At 46.9% G+C, this 22,029-nt stretch overlaps 1 protein-coding gene across 1 annotated transcript in view; it reads right to left on the bottom strand.

The window, feature by feature from the left end:
- esyt1a (extended synaptotagmin-like protein 1a) overlaps positions 1-22,029 on the bottom strand; it is a 163,552-nt gene that overhangs the window by 23,636 nt on the left and 117,887 nt on the right. The window contains exons 13-17 of the mRNA XM_072493933.1: positions 17,957-18,052; positions 15,559-15,630; positions 15,174-15,260; positions 14,694-14,843; positions 1,613-1,810 (exon numbers count right to left, since the gene is read on the bottom strand). Coding sequence (XP_072350034.1) covers positions 1,613-1,810; positions 14,694-14,843; positions 15,174-15,260; positions 15,559-15,630; positions 17,957-18,052 — 603 coding nt within the window. The remainder of the gene's footprint in view (positions 1-1,612; positions 1,811-14,693; positions 14,844-15,173; positions 15,261-15,558; positions 15,631-17,956; positions 18,053-22,029) is intronic.

Raw genomic sequence — 22,029 nt, 5'->3', positions numbered from 1 at the left:
TCTTTATGACATTATCCTGTTTTCTCCTTGGTCGGGTCATATGAGCATCTAGTTTTGTCTAATGATTGAACCGAGCCAATTATGATCATAGAATTTACAGTGCAGAAGGAGACCATTCGGCCCATCGAGTCTGCACCAGCTCTTAGAAAGAGCACCCTACCCAAGGTCAACACCTCCACCCTATCCCCATAACCCAGCAACCCCACCCAACACTAAGGACAATTTTGGACACTAAGGTCAATTTATCATGGCCAATCCACCTAACCTGCACATCTTTGGACTGTGGGAGGAAACCGGAGCACCCGGAGGAAACCCACGCACACACGGGGAGGATGTGCAGACTCCGCACAGACAGTGACCCAAGCCGGAATCGAACCTAGGACCCTGGAGCTGTGAAGCAATTGTGCTACCCGCAATGCTACCGTGCTGCCACGGATGTTCTCCACTCCTCATTTGCTGAGTTTAAGGTGATTACTATGCCACTTAGCCTGTGGAAGGGACACTCTGAAATGCTCAATACTGTATGTTTCACTTCTGCAAATACATATGGGGTTTGTATTGAGGCCCCAGCAGTGGAGATTGGTTGTAGAGCGGCCCTGTCCTGTCCCCGTTTAGCAAGGACCATTTGCGCCATGGTAGTTCAACACCTGCTGTTTGACCAATACGATTTGTCACAACGAACTTGTTAGAGACTTCCCATGTTTCCCATTCCCTGATCCAAGGATGTTTGTGAGTAGATCATGCTTGGGAACCTTGCTCCATATTGAACACAAGATGGTAGGTGGTAAGTGACGTGCAGCATGGATGGGTTCAGCAGCTTGTGGATTTTTTCAGTCGGCAGATGTATGGGGAAGTGTTGTTTCTGAAGACAGGAATCCAGGGGAGGGGTGCTGAGCAGAGGGCTCCAGTTATGGAGCATTGTTGCATTCAGTTGAGCGTCAACAAGATGTGTGTGTGATGTACTGTGGACCTGTCTGGCAAAGGTCTATAGCGTGGATTATGATTGGATCCAATAACCTCTTTCTCCCCCCCCCCCCCCCCCCCCCCCCCCCCAAAAAAAAATCCTGTTCTCGCTCTTCAATTTTTTCATTTTCATTTCACCTTTATTTTATGTTCCCACTCTCTTGTTTCAGCCAGGCCTGCTCTTAAGGCCTCACTGAATAGGTCATGCACATCTCCAGAACCAATACCAGCTCGGTGTTATCTTTGATTCAGAAAGGATTTATATGCATGACCCTTCCAAATCACCCACAGATACTACTATCCAATCCTACCAATGGCTGTGAAGCACTGAATCTGTCCTAAAGAGGACAAGGCTGGAACAGAATGCTCATTCAGTTCTACTCTTTCAAATGGGAGTCTGAATTAAGACTTCCCCAAATGTGACCCAACTTTGGTCTTCCAAATGTTCTTGTTAACGAGAGCTGCTGCTCAGCGCACCTGCAATGGCATGTCAAATCTGATGGTCTTGATCCGCGTCCTATCATTCAAAATCAATCACTGACCAGCCAAATTGCCACAGATGACGCACATCAGCTTGATTCATGTCAACTGGAAAGATGAATTCTTACACACGTGGAAATATAAAGCAGCCCTATAAATGACCAAGTACCTCAGTCCCCACACTACTGGGGGCACTGCTTTCAGTTGGTAAGGGAGCTTGGATCAGACTTCCCACCCCTGCAGCCTCCACCAACTTAGCTGCAGTCTTATTCATCTTGTCAGGCTTGCTTGATCCCTGTTTTTGTTCCAATGTGGATTTCCGAGTTCGGGCCAGCTTCTCCAGATCAACCATTTCAGAAACCAGGACCTGCCAAGAAACAAACACACAGCAGTGGTAAAAGAAAGAAGGGAAATAGCATCCAATTTATTCTACTTTATTTTAAAATCTCTGAAAGAACAAGTGATCTGTGTCCAGAATTTAAGGGACTCCTATTTCAGATCCAACACATCTGAAGAAATAGGAGCAAAGCAAAGCAGACAGCACCACGAGCCTGCTCCACCATCAGTATGTTTTTTAAATCCTAATAATGGCTATATTTAATTTGAAATATTATTTACTTACAACAGAACAGGTTAAGGTTCAGATTGTATCCAATTGGGGTTCTTTGGCCAATGTCAAACCACATCATAATTTCCGTGGCCACAAGTATCCTTTCCAGATATTTCTTTGTAAATGCGCAGCCTTAAATGATGCCACAAGACCCTTGAAGCTTTCAACAACCGAAGCTTTCAACAATCACTGATTTCTCCAAGAGTTGGAAGAGTCCGCTCCAACCGAGCACTTTTCCAGAAGGTAGCCGACACGGCTTAAAGTAATTAGCAGCAGTCAAGGTGAGCTTGGGGCCCCCAGTCACCACTTCCTGCACCAACCACCGCCTCCACCATCTGGCTGATCATCTAGGTCAATTTCACTTTCTTGCCCTATCCACGTCTTCCTTACTCTGTGTCCAAAAATCTATCTGAATGGCCAAGCATGAGAAACCCTCTCGGGTACACAATTCATAGAATCATAGAATTTAGAGTGCAGGAGGAGGCCATTCAGCCCATTGAGTCTGCACCAACCCTTGGAAAGAGCACCCTACCTAAGCCCACACCTCTACCCTATCACAGTAACTCCACCCAACCTTTTTGGACACTATGGGGCAATTTAGCACGGCCAATCCACCTAACCTGCACATCTTCGGACTGTGGGAGGAAACCAGAGCACCCGGAGCAAACCCTTGCAGACAGGGGAGAACGTGCAGACTCCACACAGACAGTGCCCAAGCCGGGAATCGAACCTGGGACCCTGGCGCTGTGAAGCCATTGTGCTAACCACTGTGTTACTACCATGCCCACAAAAATTAAAATGCACAACCATCTGAAATAAGAAACTTCTTCTCATCTAAGTCCAAAATATCTGACACCTTATCCTGAGACTGTGAACCCCTAGTTCTGGACTCTTCAATCAGAAGGAAACGGCCTCTCAGCATCTACCCTCGAAGCATTTTATACATTTCAATGAGATCATTCTTATAAACTCCAGAGAATATAGGCCCATTCTATTCAATCGGTCCTCATAGGACAAGACAGCCCTCTCATTCCAGAAATGAACCAGTGAACCATTGTTCTTTGTTGCCCCCCCCCCCCCCACCCCATCAGGGTAAACAGGGATGGGAACTGAATGTCCCAGGGTTCTCAGTATTTAGGAAGGACAGGCATAGAAAAAAAAGGTGGTGGTGTGGCACTGCTGGTTAAAGAGGAAATTAACACAATAGTGAGAAAGGATATTAGCTCTGACAATGTGGAGTCTGTATGGGTAGAGTTGAAAAATACCAAGGGACAAAAAAACATTAGTGGGTGTCATATAGACCCCCAAACTGCACTGGTGAGGTTGGGAATGGCATTAAACAAGAAATTAGTGATGCATGTAATAAGGGAATATCGGTGATCATGGGTGGTTTTAATCTTCACATAGATTGGGCAAATCAAATTAGCCACAATGCCGCAGAGGAGGAATTCCTGGAGTGTATATGGGATGGTTTTCTTGACCAATATGTGGAGGAACGAACTAGAGAGCAGGCCATCTTAGACTGGGTACTGTGCAATGAGAAGGGAATTATTGCCAATCTGGCTGTACGAGACCCCTTGGGGATGAGCGACCATAACATGATAGAATTTTTTATCAAAATGGAGAGTGAAGTAGTTGATTCGGAGACTAGGGTGCTGAATCTTAATAAAGGGAACTATGAGGATATGAGGTGTGAGTTGACCCTGATAGATTAGGGAGAGTTACTTAAAGGGATGACAGTGGATAGACAATGGCAAACATTCAAGAACGCATGGAGGAACTACAGCATTCATTCCTGTCTGGCACAAAAGCAAAGGGGGTAAGAGGGCCAATCCATGGCTTACAAAGGAAATTAGAAATAGTATCCGATACAAGGAAGAAGCATACAGATTGACCAAGAAAAATAATAGGTCTGAGGATTGGGAGCAGTTTAGAATTCAGCAAAGAAGGACGAAGGGATTGATTAAGAAGGGGAAAGTACAGTACAAAAGGAGGCTTGCAGGGAACATAAAGACTGACGCTAAGAGTTTCTATAGATATGTGAAGAGAAAGAGATTGGTAAAGAGAAATGTAGGCCCACTACAGACAGAAACAGGGGAATGCATAATAAGGGACAAAGGAATGGCTGAGCAATTGAATACATACTTTGGTTCTGTCTTCACAAATGAGGACACAAATCAGATCCCAGAAATGTTGGAGAATGAAAGGTTTAGTGAGAGGGAATAACTGAGGGGGATCAACATTAGTAAAGAAATGGTGCTGGGAAAACTGATGGGATTGAAGGCGGATAAATCCCCAGGGCCGGAGAATCTGCCCAGAGTGCTTAAGGAGGTGGCTCTGGAAATAGTGGATGCATTGGTGGTCATCTTCTAGGTTTCTATAGACTCTGGAATTGAGAGGGTAGATTGGAGGGTAGCTCACGTCACTCCAATGTTCAAAAAGGGAGGTAGAGAGAAAGCAGGTAATTATAGACCAGTAAGCCCAACATCGGTAGTGGAGAATCCATTATCAAGGACTTTATAGTGGAACATTTAGAAAGCAGTGGCAGGATCAGTCAGAGTCAGCATGGATTTATGAAGGGAAAATCATTCTTGACAAATCTGTTGGAATTCTTTGAAGAGGTAACCAGTACAGTCGACAAGGGGGAGCCAGTCGATGTGGTATATTTGGACTTTCAGAAGGCGTTTGACAAAGTCCCGCATAAGAGATTATTGTGCAAAATTAAAGTGCATGGGATTGGGGGAAATGTATTGAGGTGGATAAAAAACTGGTTGGCAGAGAGGAAACAAAGAGTAGGGATTAATGGGTCCTTTTCAAATTGACAGGCAGTAACCAGTGGGGTACCACAGGGATCGGTGCTGGGGCCCCAGCTATTCACAATATATATTAATGATTTGGATGAGGGAACAAAATGTAACATCTCAAAGTTTGCAGACGATACCAAGTTAGGTGGGGGGGATGAATTGTGACGAGGATGCAGGGATCCTACAGCATGATCTGGACAGGTTGGGCGAGTGGGTAAATCAATAGCAGATGCAGTATAATTTGGATAAGTGTGAGATTATTCATTTTGGAAGCAAAAACAGGAAGGCAGATTACTACCCGAATGGTTGTAAGTTGGGAGAGGGGAGTGTGCAGCGGGACCTGGGTGTCCTTGTGCACCATTCGCTGAAGGTAAGCATGCAGGTGCAGCAGGCAGTAAAGAAGGCTAATGGTATGTTGGCCTTCATTGCAAGAAGTTTCGAGTATAGAAGCAGGGATGTGTTGCTGCAATTGTACAGGGCCTTGGTGAGGCCACACTTGGGAGTATTGTGTGCAGTTTTGGTCTCCTTCTCTTGCTCTCGAGGGAGTGCAGCGAAGGTTTACCAGACTGATTCCAAAAATGGCAGGACTGTCGTATGAATAGAGATTGACTCAGGTTGGGATTGTTCTCGCTGGAGTTCAGAAGAATGAGGGGGGATCTCATAGAGACTTATAAAATTCTAACAGCACTGGACAGGATAGATGCAGGGAAGATGTTACCAATGATGGGTGTGTCCAGAACCAGGGGTCACAGTCTGAGGATTCAGGGTAAACCATTTCGGACAGAGATAAGGAGACTTTTCTTCACACAAAGAGTGGTGAGCCTGTGGAATTCATTACCACAGGAAGTAGTTGATATGAATATATTCAAGAGGCGGCTGGATATAGCACTTGGGGAGAATGGGATCAAAGGCTATGGGGAGAAAGCAGGATTAGGCTATTGAGTTGGATGATCAGCCATGATCGTGATGAATGGCAGAGCAGGCTCGAAGGACCAAAAGGCCTCCTGCTCCTATCTTCTATGTATCTATATATGTATCTAAGGTAAGAATATCATCCCTAGAGGTAGAATTTTAAGGATGCCGAGCAATCAGTGGTTGCCACCCCGAGAGTTGGCACCTAACGCACAGCCACCGACTCTAGAACTCCCACTGCCATGTAACGCTCACGATTGGCAGTGAGCAGTGCTTTCGGCCACCCTTGGAAGGAAGTCCCGCCTGTGGGAGTTGTCATCCAATCAGATTGGCCGACAGCACTTCCACCTGGTCTGGCACAGTGCTGCAGCGTTCTGCCGGAGATTAAGTCCCGCCCAAGGCTTTGCCCGCCCAAGCATGAAGTTGCATCTGGGTTTGGTAGGCAGGATGCCAGGGGGAATCCGGTCCATTCAATTTTATGCCCTCTTCCCTCCCACACCTCCAGTAGAATGTAAAATTGTGCCCTTGAGAAAGGAGACCAAAACTGCACTTCGTACATCGGCCGGAATACTCTGCTTTTGAGACGAAGTGCGAGTGAGACTAAGGGGCTGGTTTTGCACAGTGGGCTAAATCGCTGGCTTGTAATGCAGAACACAGCCAGCAGTGCGGGTTCAATTCCCATACCAGCCTCCCCGAACAGGCGCCGGAATGTGGTGACTAGAGGCGGTTCAAAGTAACTTTATTGAAGCCTACTTGTGACAATAAGTGATAATTATTTTTTTGTGTGGGCAGTTCTGGCAGCACCTTTCCTGCTGACCTGAGTGGCAGGTTCCCGAGCCAGATTCGGCGCTTGGAACCTTATTAATTATGCACAGGTGAGTTCCCCGCAGAATCTCCTGGCGGGCCGGCAGCTGATTCATTCGCCCGCCCTCAGCTGGCAGGTTCAAAGGTCCCGGTGCCATGTTTAAACACCAGTTCAGCATACTCACTCGCCAACCCATCTGTCTTCCTAGATCGTGCAGGATTTCAGCAACCCAGTGGAAAAGGGTAGCAATACTTTGGACCACTGAGTGCTGAATTTGGTGCATTTGAGTGCGATAGTGAGAGTTTGGTGACCGAGGGAGTATAAGGCTTCATTTTTATCTAAAGTTTAGTCTTTCTTTTATTTAGTTAATTAACTTAAAAGTTGCTGTTTGGTTTAGAAGAAGGTGAATTTTCAATAAGCTTTAAACAGGCTTCTACTTGTAGGCACTTGCAGCTGGAGCTTGTTAATTAGTTAATTGGATTAGGCCAGTTTTCAGAGGCTAGATTCACAGTATAAAAGTGATCCCCTGCAGTGCAGACTTTGTTTGCACTGAGTGCTGAATTTGGTGCATTTGAGTGCGATAGTGAGAGTTTGGTGACCGAGGGAGTGCTGAATTTGGTGCATTTGAGGGCTATAGTGAGAGTTTGGTGACCGAGGGAGTGCTGAATTTGGTGCATTTGAGTGCGATAGTGAGAGTTTGGTGACCGAGGGAGTGCTGAATTTGGTGCACTTGAGGGCTATAGTGACAGTTTGGTGACCGAGGGAGTTAGGTGAGGAGGGAGTAAGGTGCTCCTTTCATTTTGTTTCCGACATTTCCGCAAAGAGTGCGAAGAGAGCCAGGAGTTTACAGAAAGTGTAGCTGACTGGGAGCAGGGTCGGAGGGCGGAGATCTAGTTAGTCCACAGGGCAGCTATATTCTGTCAGGTAAGAGGGGATGGAGGCTAGGCCAGTTACATGCTCCTCCTGTAGGATGTGGGTGGTGAGGGATACCACCGGTGTCCCCACTGACTATACCTGCGGGAAGTGCACCCAACTTCAGCTCCTCAAAGACCGTGTTAGGGAACTGGAGCTGAAGCTGGATGAACTTCGGATCATCCGGGAGGCAGAGGGGGTGATTGAGAAGAGTTACAAGGAGGTAACCACACCCAAGGTACAGGACAAGAATAGCTGGGTTACAGTCAGGGGGAAAAAAACAAACAGGCAGAAAGTGCAGGGATCCCTCGTGGCCGTTCCCCTTCAAAACAAGTACACCGTTTTGGATGCTGTTGGGGGGGATGACCTACCGGGGGAAGGCCCTAGCGGCCAGGTCTCTGGCACTGAGTCTGGCTCTGGGGCTCAGAAGGGAAGGGGGGAGAATAGAAAAGCAATAGTTGTAGGAGATTCAATGGTTAGGGGAATAGATAGGAGATTCTGTGGTCGCGAGCGAGACTCCCGGAAGGTATGTTGCCTCCCGGGTGCCAGGGCCAGGGATGTCTCGGATCGTGTCTTCAGGATCCTTAAGGGGGAGGGGGAGCAGCCAGAAGTCGTGGTGCACATTGGTACCAACGACATAGGTAGGAAAAGGGGTGTGGAGGTAATAAACAAGTTTAGGGAGTTAGGCTGGAAGTTAAAAGCCAGGACAGACAGAGTTGTCATCTCTGGTTTGTTGCCGGTGCCACGTGATAGCGAGGCTAGGAATAGGGAGAGAGTGCAGTTGAACACGTGGCTGCAGGAATGGTGTAGGAGGGAGGGCTTCAGGTATTTGGATAATTGGAGCGCATTCTGGGGAAGGTGGGACCTGTACAAGCAGGACGGGTTGCATCTGAACCAGAGGGGCACCAATATCCTGGGAGGGAGGTTTTCTAGTACTCTTCGGGAGGGTTTAAACTAATTTGGCAGGGGAATGGGAACCGGATTTGTAGTCCAGCAACTAAGGTAGCCGATATTCAGGACGCCAAAGCGTGTAATGAGGCAGTGGGGAAGGGAACACTGACAAAGGAGAGTACTTGCAGGCACGGAGATGGGTTGAAGTGTGTATACTTCAATGCAAGAAGCATCAGGAATAAGGTGGGTGAACTTAAGGCATGGATCGGTACTTGGGACTACGATGTGGTGGCCATCACGGAAACTTGGATAGAAGAGGGGCAGAAATGGTTGTTGGAGGTCCCTGGTTATAGATGTTTCAATAAGATTAGGGAGGGTGGTAAAAGAGGTGGGGGGGTGGCATTATTAATTAGAGATAGTATAACAGCTGCAGAAAGGCAGTTCGAGGAGTATCAGCCTACTGAGGTAGTATGGGTTGAAGTCAGAAATAGGAAAGGAGCAGTCACCTTGTTAGGAGTTTTCTATAGGCCCCCCAATAGTAGCAGAGATGTGGAGGAACAGATTGGGAAACAGATTTTGGAAAGGTGCAGAAGTCATAGGGTAGTAGTCATGGGCGACTTTAACTTCCCAAATATTGAGTGGAAACTCTTTAGATCAAATAGTTTGGATGGGGTGGTGTTTGTGCAGTGTGTCCAGGAAGCTTTTCTAACACAGTATGTAGATTGTCCGACCAGAGGTGGGGCAATATTGGATTTAGTACTGGGTAATGAGCCAGGGCAAGTGATAGATTTGTTAGTGGGGGAGCATTTTGGAGATAGTGACCACAATTCTGTGACTTTCACTTTAGTAATGGAGAGGGATAGGTACGTGCAACAGGGCAAGGTTTACAATTGGGGGAAGGGTAAATACGATGTTGTCAGACAAGAATTGAAGTGCATAAGTTGGGAACATAGGCTGGCAGGGAAGGACACAAGTGAAATGTGGAACTTGTTCAAGGAACAGGTGCTACGTGTCCTTGATATGTATGTCCCGGTCAGGCAGGGAAGAGATGGTCGAGTGAGGGAACCATGGTTGACAAGAGAGGTTGAATGTCTTGTTAAGAGGAAAAAGGTGACTTATGTAAGGCTGAGGAAACAAGGTTCAGACAGGGCATTGGAGGGATACAAGATAGCCAGGAGGGAACTGAAGAAAGGGATTAGGAGAGCTAAGAGAGGGCATGAACAATCTTTGGCGGGTAGGATCAAGGAAAACCCCAAGGCCTTATACACATATGTGAGAAATATGAGAATGACTAGAGCGAGGGTAGGTCCGATCAAGGACAGTAGCGGGAGATTGTGTATTGAGTCTGAAGAGATAGGAGAGGTCTTGAACGAGTACTTTTCTTCTGAATTTACAAATGAGAGGGGGGATATTGTTGGAGAGGACAGTGTGAAACAGATTGGTAAGCTCGAGGAAATACTTGTTAAGAAGGAAGATGTGTTGGGCATTTTGAAAAACTTGAGGATAGACAAGTCCCCCGGGCCTGACGGGATATATCCAAGGATTCTATGGGAAGCAAGAGATGAAATTGCAGAGCCGTTGGCAATGATCTTTTCGTCCTCACTGTCAACAGGGGTGGTACCAGGGGATTGGAGAGTGGCGAATGTCGTGCCCCTGTTCAAAAAAGGGACTAGGGATAACCCTGGGAATTACAGGCCAGTTAGTCTTACTTCGGTGGTAGGCAAAGTAATGGAAAGGGTACTGAAGGATAGGATTTCTGAGCATCTGGAAAGACACTGCTTGATTAGGGATAGTCAGCACGGATTTGTGAGGGGTAGGTCTTGCCTTACAAATCTTATTGAATTCTTTGAGGAGGTGACCAAGCATGTGGATGAAGGTAAAGCAGTGGATGTAGTGTACATGGATTTTAGTAAGGCATTTGATAAAGTTCCCCATGGTAGGCTTATGCAGAAAGTAAGGAGGCATGGGATAGTGGGAAATTTGGCCAGTTGGATAACGAACTGGCTAACCGATAGAAGTCAGAGAGTGGTGGTGGATGGCAAATATTCAGCCTGGATCCCAGTTACCAGTGGCGTACCGCAGGGATCAGTTCTGGGTCCTCTGCTGTTTGTGATTTTCATTAATGACTTGGATGAGGGAGTTGAAGGGTGGGTCAGTAAATTTGCAGACGATACGAAGATTGGTGGAGTTGTGGGTAGTAAGGAGGGCTGTTGTCGGCTGCAAAGAGACATAGATAGGATGCAGAGCTGGGCTGAGAAGTGGCAGATGGAGTTTAACCCTGAAAAGTGTGAGGTTGTTCATTTTGGAAGGACAAATATGAATGCGGAATACAGGGTTAACGGTAGAGTTCTTGGCAATGTGGAGGAGCAGAGAGATCTTGGGGTCTATGTTCATACATCTTTGAAAGTTGCCACTCAAGTGGATAGAGCTGTGAAGAAGGCCTATGGTGTGCTCGCGTTCATTAACAGAGGGATTGAATTTACGAGCCGTGAGGTGATGATGCAGCTGTACAAAACTTTGGTAAGGCCACATTTGGAGTACTGTGTACAGTTCTGGTCGCCTCATTTTAGAAAGGATGTGGAAGCTTTGGAAAAGGTGCAAAGAAGATTTACCAGGATGTTGCCTGGAATGGAGAGTAGGTCTTACGAGGAAAGGTTGAGGGTGCTAGGCCTTTTCTCATTAGAACGGAGAAGGATGAGGGGCGACTTGATAGAGGTTTATAAGATGATCAGGGGAATAGATAGAGTAGACAGTCAGAGACTTTTTCCCCGGGTGGAACAAACCATTACAAGGGGACATAAATTTAAGGTGAAAGGTGGAAGATATAGGAGGGATATCACAGGTAGGTTCTTTACCCAGAGAGTAGTGGGGGCATGGAATGCACTGCCTGTGGAAGTAGTTGAGTCGGAAACATTAGGGACCTTCAAGCAGCTATTGGATAAGTACATGGATTACGGTAAAATGATATAGTGTAGAGTTATTTGTTCTCAAGGGCAGCACGGTAGCATTGTGGATAGCACAATTGCTTCACAGCTCCAGGGTCCCAGGTTCGATTCCGGCTTGGGTCACTGTCTGTGCGGAGTCTGCACGTCCTCCCCGTGTCTGCGTGGGTTTCCTCCGGGTGCTCCGGTTTCCTCCCACAGTCCAAAGATGTGCGGGTTAGGTGAATTGGCCAATGATAAATTGCCCTTAATGTCCAAATTGCCCTTGGTGTTGGGTGGAGGTGTTGAGTTTGGGTAGGGTGCTCTTTCCAAGAGCCAGTGCAGACTCAAAGGGCCGAATGGCCTCCTTCTGCACTGTAAATTCAATGATAATCTATGATTAATCTAGGACAAAGGTTCGGCACAACATCGTGGGCCGAAGGGCCTGTTCTGTGCTGTATTTTCTATGTTATGTTCTATGTTCTTTGTTGTGGTGGCTGCAAACGCCCGATAGCACAGCGCTGTCCAGATAGACACTGGTATATGGTACCGGGGGAAGGAGACCCGTAATCACCAATGCCAGCCACTGTATTGATCTAACTCAGTAACACGAGGGTCCATGGGTCCAGCAGCACGGTGCTGTCCATGAAGACCAGCGTGGCATGGAGATGGAGGGCAGGAACCTGTCTGTCCTGGCAGAGTAATGTACAGCACATCAGGAGCAGCGCAGGCCTATGGCGGGTAGGCTTTGTGGCACTCACCTCAAAGTCTCTTACGAATTGAGGATGGCCGTATGCACATCATTTTTTCGCAATCGGGTTTAGACTGACGTAATTTCCTGCAAGATTGTTCAAGGACACGCAAATCCCTCAATACCGACATAAGCTCGACTCACTTTTGAAAATAATTCTGCTTTTGCATTCTACCTATCAAAGTGGACAATTGAACACTTCTCCCCCATATACTCCTGTTGTCACCTCATTGCCCAGTTTTTTTTTCTACCAATGAAAATGCTACATCGAATCCTGGCCGCAATTCTCCGGTCGTTGTGATTCACTTTTTCCACCGGCAGCGCACCGGCGGTGTGGGATGATTACAATGGGAAGATAGAATCCCACCGCCAGCGAACGGCAGATAATCCCGCCTCCTGTCTCGTCTTCCTTGCATTTTTCACTTGCACACACCACCTAGTTGGCATGTGAGGCAGATGTATACATGAGGTCAATGGTACAGATAAAAAGAGCATAAGCAAGACAGTTTGAAAGAAGGGAGAGTGATTGTTATGGGCGAGGGTTTAGAGAACCCCAAAGTGTATCATGGAGTTCACCTGACCCACAACTTTTAATAGATTGTGGTATGGGGAGCAGACGGCCCACTCTACAGGTGTGGTACAGCAGAAATGGAAAAGTATTTTTTAAAGCAAAACAATGTTTATTCTATGAAGTTAAGTTAACCTTTTTAAAACAGAGTGAACATCTTAGCAACCATTAATTCAAATACAACCCCCAAAGAGTACAACACTAAGTAATCCTTAATAACTTCCCAAACAACATCCAGACAAAAGAAACCTCTTTTAACAGAAGCATATTAGGTTTACATTCACTACTGAAAACATTTCTAATTCTGAATTCACCAAAGGATCAAGAGATAGTCTTTTCATGGCAGAGAGATCAACAGTACACCTGCTCTGTCTGGGTTCAGCCCCAACACTGAAAACGAAACTAAAAAGCTGACAGACAACCCAGCTCCACCCACTCTCTGACATCACTGCAGTAGTAAACACCCATTTCTTAAAGGTACTCTCACTACAGATATTTATATACACACCCATTTATATTCACCCATTTCTTAAAGGTACTCCCACATGACAGTGATACACAGAGGGCTGCATTTCATTTGCTTGGTCTATTTGCATAAAATGCCTGTGCCGAATTTTAACACTAATCAAGCTATTGAGTTAATGATTACATAAAAATTATTTTAAGAGAACAGATAGAATATCGCTTTGTCAGAAGAAATTAAGTAGGTGGCATAGTGGCTAGCACTGTTGCCTCACAGCGCCAGGGACCATGATTCAATTCCGGCCTTGTCAGTGTGGAATTTGCACAGTCTCCCCGTGTCTGCGTGGGTTTCCTCCAGGTGCTCCGGTTTCCTCCCACAGTCCAAAGATGTGCAGGTTAGGTGGGTTTGCTGAGATAGAGCGGGGGAGTGGGGTGCTCTTTCGGAGGGTTGGTGCAGACTCAGTGGGCTGAATGGCCTCCTCCTGCACTGTAGGGATTGTATAGATATAATGGAGCCAAGAGAGAAACGGCATGTAGAGAATAGAATACTTGGTAAATCGCAGAGAGCAAAGCAAGAAGACATTATTGGATTTACAATGGCAGTCTTTTTGCTGTGGTTGTCGGGTGGATTAGAATATGTAATTGTAGCAGTGACTAAAAAAATAATGCCAATTACTTTAAGTCTAAAATGTGCCAGCATTACAAAAATAATCTGTTACTGAAACAGCTGCAGAACATACTGAATAATGACCTGAAGTCGAAGGGAGAAGACAGATACAAAGGGAAACTGAAAGATTGAAAAAGAAACTCAAAATTTCAAGAAAATATTGAGCAGTGCTGAAGCCACAGCTTCATGTCTTTCCCTCCTCAGGCAACAATGTTTCTATTCATAGTCATGTCATTAGAGGGAACTAGTGAGCTAAAAGAGGGCAACAATGCCAGTTGCATTCCAACATAAAGGGATAGATTTTCATCTTTAGCACCTGGCCAGTAATCTAGCGGAGTGGTTTTTCCGCCTTTTAAAGAACCCACCCAATTTTCATTCTATTGAAATCAGTGGGATGAAAGTTAGGTGGGTTCTAGAACAGGTAAGCACCAGATTACTGTCCAGGCAGTGAAGATAAAAATGTACTTTGATGTTCCATCTCCCGGTTCTTCTCCTTGTACTACCTTGCTTCCTCAGGGCAGCACATTAGCACAGTTGCTTCACAGCTCCAGGGTCCTAGGTTTGATTCCCGGCTTGGGTCACTATCTGTGCAGAGTCTGCACGTTCTTCCCGTGTCTGCGTGGATTTCCTCCGGGTGCTCCGGTTTCCTCCCACAGTCCAAAGATGTGCAGGTTAGGTAAACTGGATAAATTGCCCTTAGTATCCAAAAGGTGGGGTGGGGTTACTGGAATAGGGTGGAGGCTTGGGTAGGGTGCTCTTTCCAAGGGCTGGTGCAGACTCAAATGGGCCGAATGGCCTCCTTCTGCACTGTAAATTCTATGATTCTAAATCTGTGGTCAGGCCATCTAATTGTTCCTGGTGTTAGTCCCAACACTATTCTTTTTCAGTTCCAAGCCACAGATCTTTTTATGAAGGTCCAACATTTTTGACCTGTTGGTGTCACTCACCCGCATTATGATTTTCAGATAAATCTGGCTATTGCGCCCAGAATGTTCTAGTGGGAACCACTGGTCAAAGCTCATATCTGGGCTCATCAGCAACTGTGACAGAGATATGGATAGCGACCCCAGACTCAACTGACGGTCATCATCCTTAACCTAGAAGAAAAAGTAATATGAACAGATTTAACTGAAACAGTTAAGACTATGGGCTTGTAATTAATGCCTATGTAATTTCTAACCCTTCACTTCCCATCTCATTTTATCTTTAGCCCATTTTCAGTTATTGCTCGCCCCTCTTGCACTGGTTGCAGTTCACCATGAAACTCACAGAAAATACAAATCCCAAACCAATAGTTCTTTAGCAAAAGAAAAATTGTTAGATACTTTTTAAATTTCCTACAAAGATAACTATTTGGACAAAATTCAGTTCATTATTAAGTTACAGTCAACAAATAAAAAGCCTTCTGCAAAGGATAAGAAATCTACCTGTATATCGAGATCTTGTTGATTCGGATTCTGAACAAAGAAAGTGAAGGCGTCCTCCCAAGCTGGAGAGTTTGTGTTATACACGGTCTGTGGGAAGAGATAATAATGTGACATTTTGGAGAGGCATAAACCTGTCAACTTGGTTTGTCAGATTAAACACTGTAAATGGCACTGTGAAATATCTGAGGAGATGACGTTCACTTCATTCTTATAGTAAAATGCTTATGTATCTAGATACCGGAGTAAGTGTGCACATGGACTGTAAGCTATACTGAGGAGTATCTTTTAGGAACTGTATAATGAGTGAGTGTGCAAGGGTCTGTTCTTTAAATTACATTACACTGTGTTGACTTTAAGTAATGGACTTTACAGTGTCCATCCGTACCCTGCTTTCGAATGTTTTATCCAATAATGAGATCTGTACCAGTGCATTCGGTTCCCTGGTCCCTTGCTTCAGCTGTGCACAAAGAGAAAAATAAGAGTTAATGAAACAGCAACACCTGGAGGTGGATACAGGAACTGAGAGAAAGAAGAGAAAAACAGAAAGAGAAACAAACATTCTCTCTATATTTCTTTCTGTTCAACTCTGGGAGAATGGAAACCAGACAAGAGGGCAATTACAATTTCCCCCATGTCGCTTAGTCGCTCTATAAATGCCCCTCTCTGTAGCTGCCAAGAGCTGACGGCCGTGAATTTCACAAACTCCTGAGGATAACCGCCCAAAGCTGGCAGGGTGTTTTAATATTTTTAGTTTAGATCTGATGATAGCCCAGCGAGATTAGCAGATTGGGGTTTGTAGATGCCATACAAGATAGATTATATATTTCTTTTTTACATTCCTTGTGTGGCCTAGAGGAAAGGATTGTTCGTTTGGGCCTCACAAGGATAGCTTAGGCCTCCTTCATGTGATCTCGCCCCTCCCGATCACATGGACTGGATGAAATGGCCCGATAGTCAGACCCACCAATTAACTGATCTCGGTGGACAGGGGGATAGTAGGCGGCATTTAATCATAGAATGGTTACAGCACAGAAGGAGGCCGCTCAAGCTATTGCATCCGTCCAAGCTTTCTGCAAGAGTAAATCAGTTGGACCCACTTCTGCACCTTTTAGCCGTCGCCTTGCACATTTTCTCTCTTCAGGTGTTTATCCAATTCTTTTTTGAAAATTCCAATTGAATCTGCCCCCATCACACATTCCAGATCCTAAGTACTCATTGCGTATGAAAGTTTTTGTTCATGTCATTTTGGTTGTTTTGCCCATCACCTTAAATTGGTGTCCTCCAGTTCTTAGCCATTCCATCAACAGTCTCTCCCTATCCATTCTGTGCAGACCTCTCATGATTTTAAACACCTCAATCAAATCTCCTTTCTGCCTTGATTCGAGCTTTTCCAATCTATCTACATAACCGAAGCCCCTCATCCCTGGAACCATTCTCCTGAATTTTTCGGGACCCTCTCTGATGCCTTCACATCCTTCCAGAAGTGCGATGCCCAGAATTGGACACAATACTCCAGTTGAGGCTAAACCCCTGCTTTCTAAAGGCTCACCATAACTTTCTTGTTTTTGTACTCTGTGCATGTCTTATTGACCACTTTCTCAATTTGTCCGGCCACCTTCAATGATTTGTGCACACCATGTCCCCCCAGATCCCCCTGCTCCTGCACCCCCAATAGTCTTGTACCCTTCATTTTATATTGCATCTTTCGTTCTACCAAAGCACATCACTTCACACTTCTCTGTAATGCATTTCATCTGCCACTTGTCTGCCCCTTCCACCAACCTGTCTCTGCCCTCTTGAAGTCCATCACCACCCTCCTCACAATACTTCCAGTTTGCATCATCTGCAAATGTAGCCTGCACATCCAGATCCAAGTCATTAATACATATCAAGGAAAGCAATGGCTCTAATGCCAACCCTTGAGCAACTCCATTATATGCCATCCTACAGTCTGAAAAACCACAGTTAATCACTCCACTCTGTTTCCCATCATTCGTGAACTTTATATCTATGCTGCTGCTGTTGCTTTTATTCCATGGGATTGAACTTTGCTGACAAACTTGTTATATGGCACTTTATCAAATGCCTTTTGGAAGTTCACATATACCACGTTAACTGTATCACCTTCATCAACTATCTCTGTTATCATATCGAAAAACGCGAACCAATCTGCGAGTTAAAATATTCCAGCCTCATTTCTGTTTAAAATGGTGCCAAAATTCACCCACCAAAAACTGATTCCCAGTTACAATAAGGATCAGAGAAACAAGAGAGATGAACAGGCATAATAGTAACGTACACTTACAGAACTAGAGAAAGACAGTGAGGGGAAGTAAAACAGAAAATTATCTAATTCAGGTTGAACTTTGGAAATCAATAATCTATCATTTCATGATGAGATTGATTGATTTCCTTGTGTAGATGGTAAGGGTTAGGTTCGCTGAGGACTTGACTCCAGCTGTGTAGGCAAAACAGATGTATTTAACAACATCAACTGCTGAATCACACCTAAAACAGAAGTTACATACAGAATGGGAATTTATTCACTCTGCCCCCACAATCGCTACATTACACTCACGCTATTGGTGAACCATGCAGCAAGGTGGGCCTCAACTCCAAGAAGGCTTGCCTGGCAGATACTGTTCCCGTCAGGTTGATGGCAAGCACTGCACTCAACAGTGCAGTATAATGCCAGGATTAAGGTTTGAAGACGCTGTTGGTGTCTCATTCTCACAGTTTATATTGCTGATTGGAGCTCTGCATCCTCTGACCATTATACATACCGGGAGGTCCTGTGCTTGGTCCACGTAGACAACCATGATGGCAGAAGAGGGTTCCTCACTGTTCTGTACGGTGATGGAGTTATTAACTATCAGTGCCTAAAGATAACAAACACAATTAATATTGTTCTTAAATCACAGTTTTCAGGGGATGTGGCCCCTTTATTCCTCTTCTTGCATGTATCACTGACCATACACTCACCATAGTTACTGACTGGGGGTTGGGGTCATGTCATACAAGGGATAGGTACCAAGTAACACAAGTCATGATTGACGTGGTCTGGGCTCGTTTCAATCATCCAAGGATACTCAGAAATATTCCCCCTAATTGGCTGTGGGATTTTCTTTGCTTTTCCCAAGAGATCCCATGGACCCAATGGGTTAAATATGAACCATAAAGCATTGCAACTCTGAAAGGTTGGCCCAGCTGGTCTTTTCCTGTCCAGTATTTTTCATTTGTTAAGACTTCCTCCCCAGCCCTGTGCCAGCCTTAAGCTTGAGCATAAAGCTGTGCAATAGTGGCCTCACAATGTCTTGCCCTCTAATTTTATTCCCTCCACTTTCTTCAGTAATCTGTTAAATGGAATTAATTCAACTGTCACTACAGTATATATTTTAAAAACAGAAACAATTGAGAACTAAATAAGTTGTATTCATCTTAGGACTCAAGGCATTTAGAACTATTCCATTTGGTGCTTTCTAATGGGTTCGATCAGGCTTGTCCAACCTTTTCTCGTCGATTATCAATTTTTCTCATGCAATGAGCAAATTTTGGGAAGATAAGATTTGGAGGAACATTGAACATGAATCTTTTTAAAAAGCTGACATATGAAAGGAAACCACTTGCTGAGCAAAATAAATCACAAAAAAAATTGATATTTTAAAAATGTGTAATAAAGACAAGCATTCAAGTGTGAAGAGTGGAGTGTGTTTGTTCAGCTCACTCCCAATCTCAGGGTGCTAACTTACTCCCCCACCCACTGTGAGAGTGCCTGTTGGTGTGTGGGTGAATGAGAACACAGACTGGGGGTGAGCCAGACACTGTGGTAAACCAGTTACACCTGTATTAGGTGATGTAAGGTAGGACCTGTACTACAGGTTCGCCGGTAGCCCCTGCCTGCTGGCTCCGCCCAGTAGGAGGAGTATAAATATGCGTGTCCTCCATTCAGCAGCCATTTCGCCAGCTGCTGTGGGAGGCCACACATCTTACTGCAATAAACCCACAGTTGTATCCAACCTGAATCTTTGTACAATTGATCGTGCATCAATTTATTGCAGTACGATTTTCTATAAGATGGACCTCCGAATCAAACTAGATCGCCTGCAGCTGGATCCGGAATCGAGCGACGCCAGAAAGGACTTTAATCACTGGCTAGCCTGCTTCGACGCCTATATCAACTCAGCGACCACCCCTCTGACGGAGGTTCAGAAGATACAGATCCTGAACTCAAATACGTACTCAAGGTTGAGCTCCAGCGTGTTTCCACTGATCCAGGACGCCCCGACCTACGCGGACGCCATGGCGCTCCTCAAAGAAAACTTCGCACAGAAAGCGAACACACTTCGCCAGACATGTACTCGCCACTCGCCCTCAACTCCCTGGTGAGTCCATAGAAGACTTCTGGTGGGCCCTAATCTGACTCGTCCGGGACTGTGACTGTCAGGCCGTAACGGCCACTGAACATTCAAACCTTCTTATGCACAATGCTTTTGTAACGGGGATTGGGTCGGACCTCATTCGCCAAAGGCTGCTTGAAGGGGCCACGCTTGACCTATCGGAGACTAAGAAGCTCGCACTCTCCATGGCGGTCGCCTCACGTAATGCTCAGGCCTACCCTTCCAGCCGCGCAGCCCACCCCACCTATCCCTCGTGGACCCCACAAATGGCCGCCCCAGCCGGGGCTTTACCCAGCCAATAAGCCTGCACCACACGCCAATCCGTGCACCCCGGGGATCCCCGATGTTACTTCTGCGGTCAGCAGAAGCACTCCCGCCAACGTTGCCCGGCCCTCGCTGCCATTTGCCAGGCTTGCAGCAAAAAGGGCCACTTCGCCGCGGTGCCAGGCCCGCGCAGTCGCCGCTATCGCCCCCTCCCCCCTGACTTACACACAATGGGCGCCATCATCTTCGTCCCGGACCACGCGCGGCTAGTGGGTGCCGCCATCTTCACCTCTCCTGGCCATGCCAGTGGGCGCCGCCATCTTCACCTCCTGGGGCCGCGAGCGGCCAGTGGGCGCCGCCATCTTGTCCAGCCCCCGCAACGTGCGGCCCATGGGCACCGCCATTTTGTCCCCCGCAGGATCTTCAGGCGCCGCCATGTTGTCTTCCCCACGGGACATGGACGCCGATAACATTCCACGACCTGGGCCCCCCACGTCCTCCATCTTTGGACGTCAGCGACGATCAACCGCAGCTCGCCTCAATGACGCTCGACCAGTCTCATCCACACAACCTGGCCACCGCCTCGACTACGGTGAAAATCAACGGCCACGTGACCTCTTGCCTGCTGGACTCCGGGAGCACCGAAAGCTTCATCCACCCGGATACGGTAAGGCGCTGCTCCCTCGCGGTCCACCCCGCCAATCAAAGAATCTCCCTGACCTCCGGATCCCATTCCATCCCGATCCGGGGGTTCTGCACGGTCACTCTCACGGTCCAGGGCGTAGAATTCAGCGGCTTCCGCCTCTACGTCCTTCCTAATCTCTGTGCTGCACTACTACTAGGGGCTGTTTAACACAGGGCTAAATCGCTGGCTTTGAAAGCAGACCAAGGCAGGCCAGCAGCACGGTTCAATTCCCGTAACAGCCTCCCCAAACAGGCGCCGGAATGTGGCGACTAGGGGCTTGTCACAGTAACTTCATTGAAGCCTATTTGTGACAATAAGCGATTTTCATTCATTACTAGGCCTGGACTTCCAGTGTAATCTCCAGAGCCTCACCCTCAAATTCGGCGGGCCCCTACCACCCCTCACTGTGTGCGGCCTCGCGACCCTAAAGGTCGACCCACCCTCCCTCTTTGCCAGTCTAACTTCAGATTGCAAACCCGTTGCCACCAGGAGCAGACGGTACAGCACCCAGGACAAGACCTTCATCAGGTCCGAGGTCCAGTGGCTGCTTCGGGAGGGCATCATCGAGGCCAGCAACAGCCCCTGGAGAGCTCAAGTGGTAGTCGTTAAAACTGGGGAGAAGCACAGAATGGTCGTGGACTACAGCCAGACCATCAATTGGTACACGCAGCCCGACACGTACCACCTCCCACGCATATCTGATATGGTCAATCAGATTGCACAGTACCGGGTCTTCTCAACGATAGACCTAAAATCCGCCTACCACCAGCTCCCCATTCGTAAATCGGACCGTCCATACACTGCTTTCGAGGCGGATGGTCGTCTCTATCACTTCCTCAGGGTTCCCTTCGGCGTCACTAACGGGGCCTCGGTCTTCCAAAGGGAGATGGACTGAATGGTCGACCGGTACGGTTTGCGGGCCACCTTTCCGTACCTAGACAACGTCACCATCTGCGGCCATGATCAGCAAGACCACGATGCCAACCTTGCTAAATTCCTCCGCACCGCCATCCTCCTCAACCTCACCTACAACAAGGAGAAGTGCGTGTTCAGCACAACCTGCCTAGCCATCCTCGGCTATGTGGTCCAGAACGGAGTTCTGAGGCCCGATCCCGACCGCATGCGCCCTCTCATGGAGCTTCCCCTCCCCCACTGCCCCAAGGCCCTCAAACGCTGCCTGGGGTTCTTCTCCTACTACGCCCAGTGGGTCCCAAACTACGCGGACAAGGCCCGCCCACTCATTCAGTCCACCCACTTTCCCCTTACGGCCGAGGCACAACAGGCCTTCGCCCGTATCAGAGCTGATATCGCCAAGGCCGGGGTGCACGCAGTAGATGAGACACAGTGCCCTGCCCTTCCAAGTAGAAAGCGACGCATCAGACATCGCACTTGCTGCCACCCTCAACCAGGCAGGCCGACCCGTGGCATTCTTTTCCCGCACCCTTCATGCCTCAGAAATTCGACAAAGAGGCCCAAGCTATCGTTGAAGCTGTGCGGCATTGGAGGCATT

This window comes from Scyliorhinus torazame, chromosome X, assembly GCF_047496885.1.
Source record: "Scyliorhinus torazame isolate Kashiwa2021f chromosome X, sScyTor2.1, whole genome shotgun sequence".
In the NCBI taxonomy this organism is placed as follows: Eukaryota; Metazoa; Chordata; class Chondrichthyes; order Carcharhiniformes; family Scyliorhinidae; genus Scyliorhinus; species Scyliorhinus torazame.
Note: the sequence above shows the minus strand (reverse complement) of the source record. Positions and strands in the feature narration are given on the sequence as shown.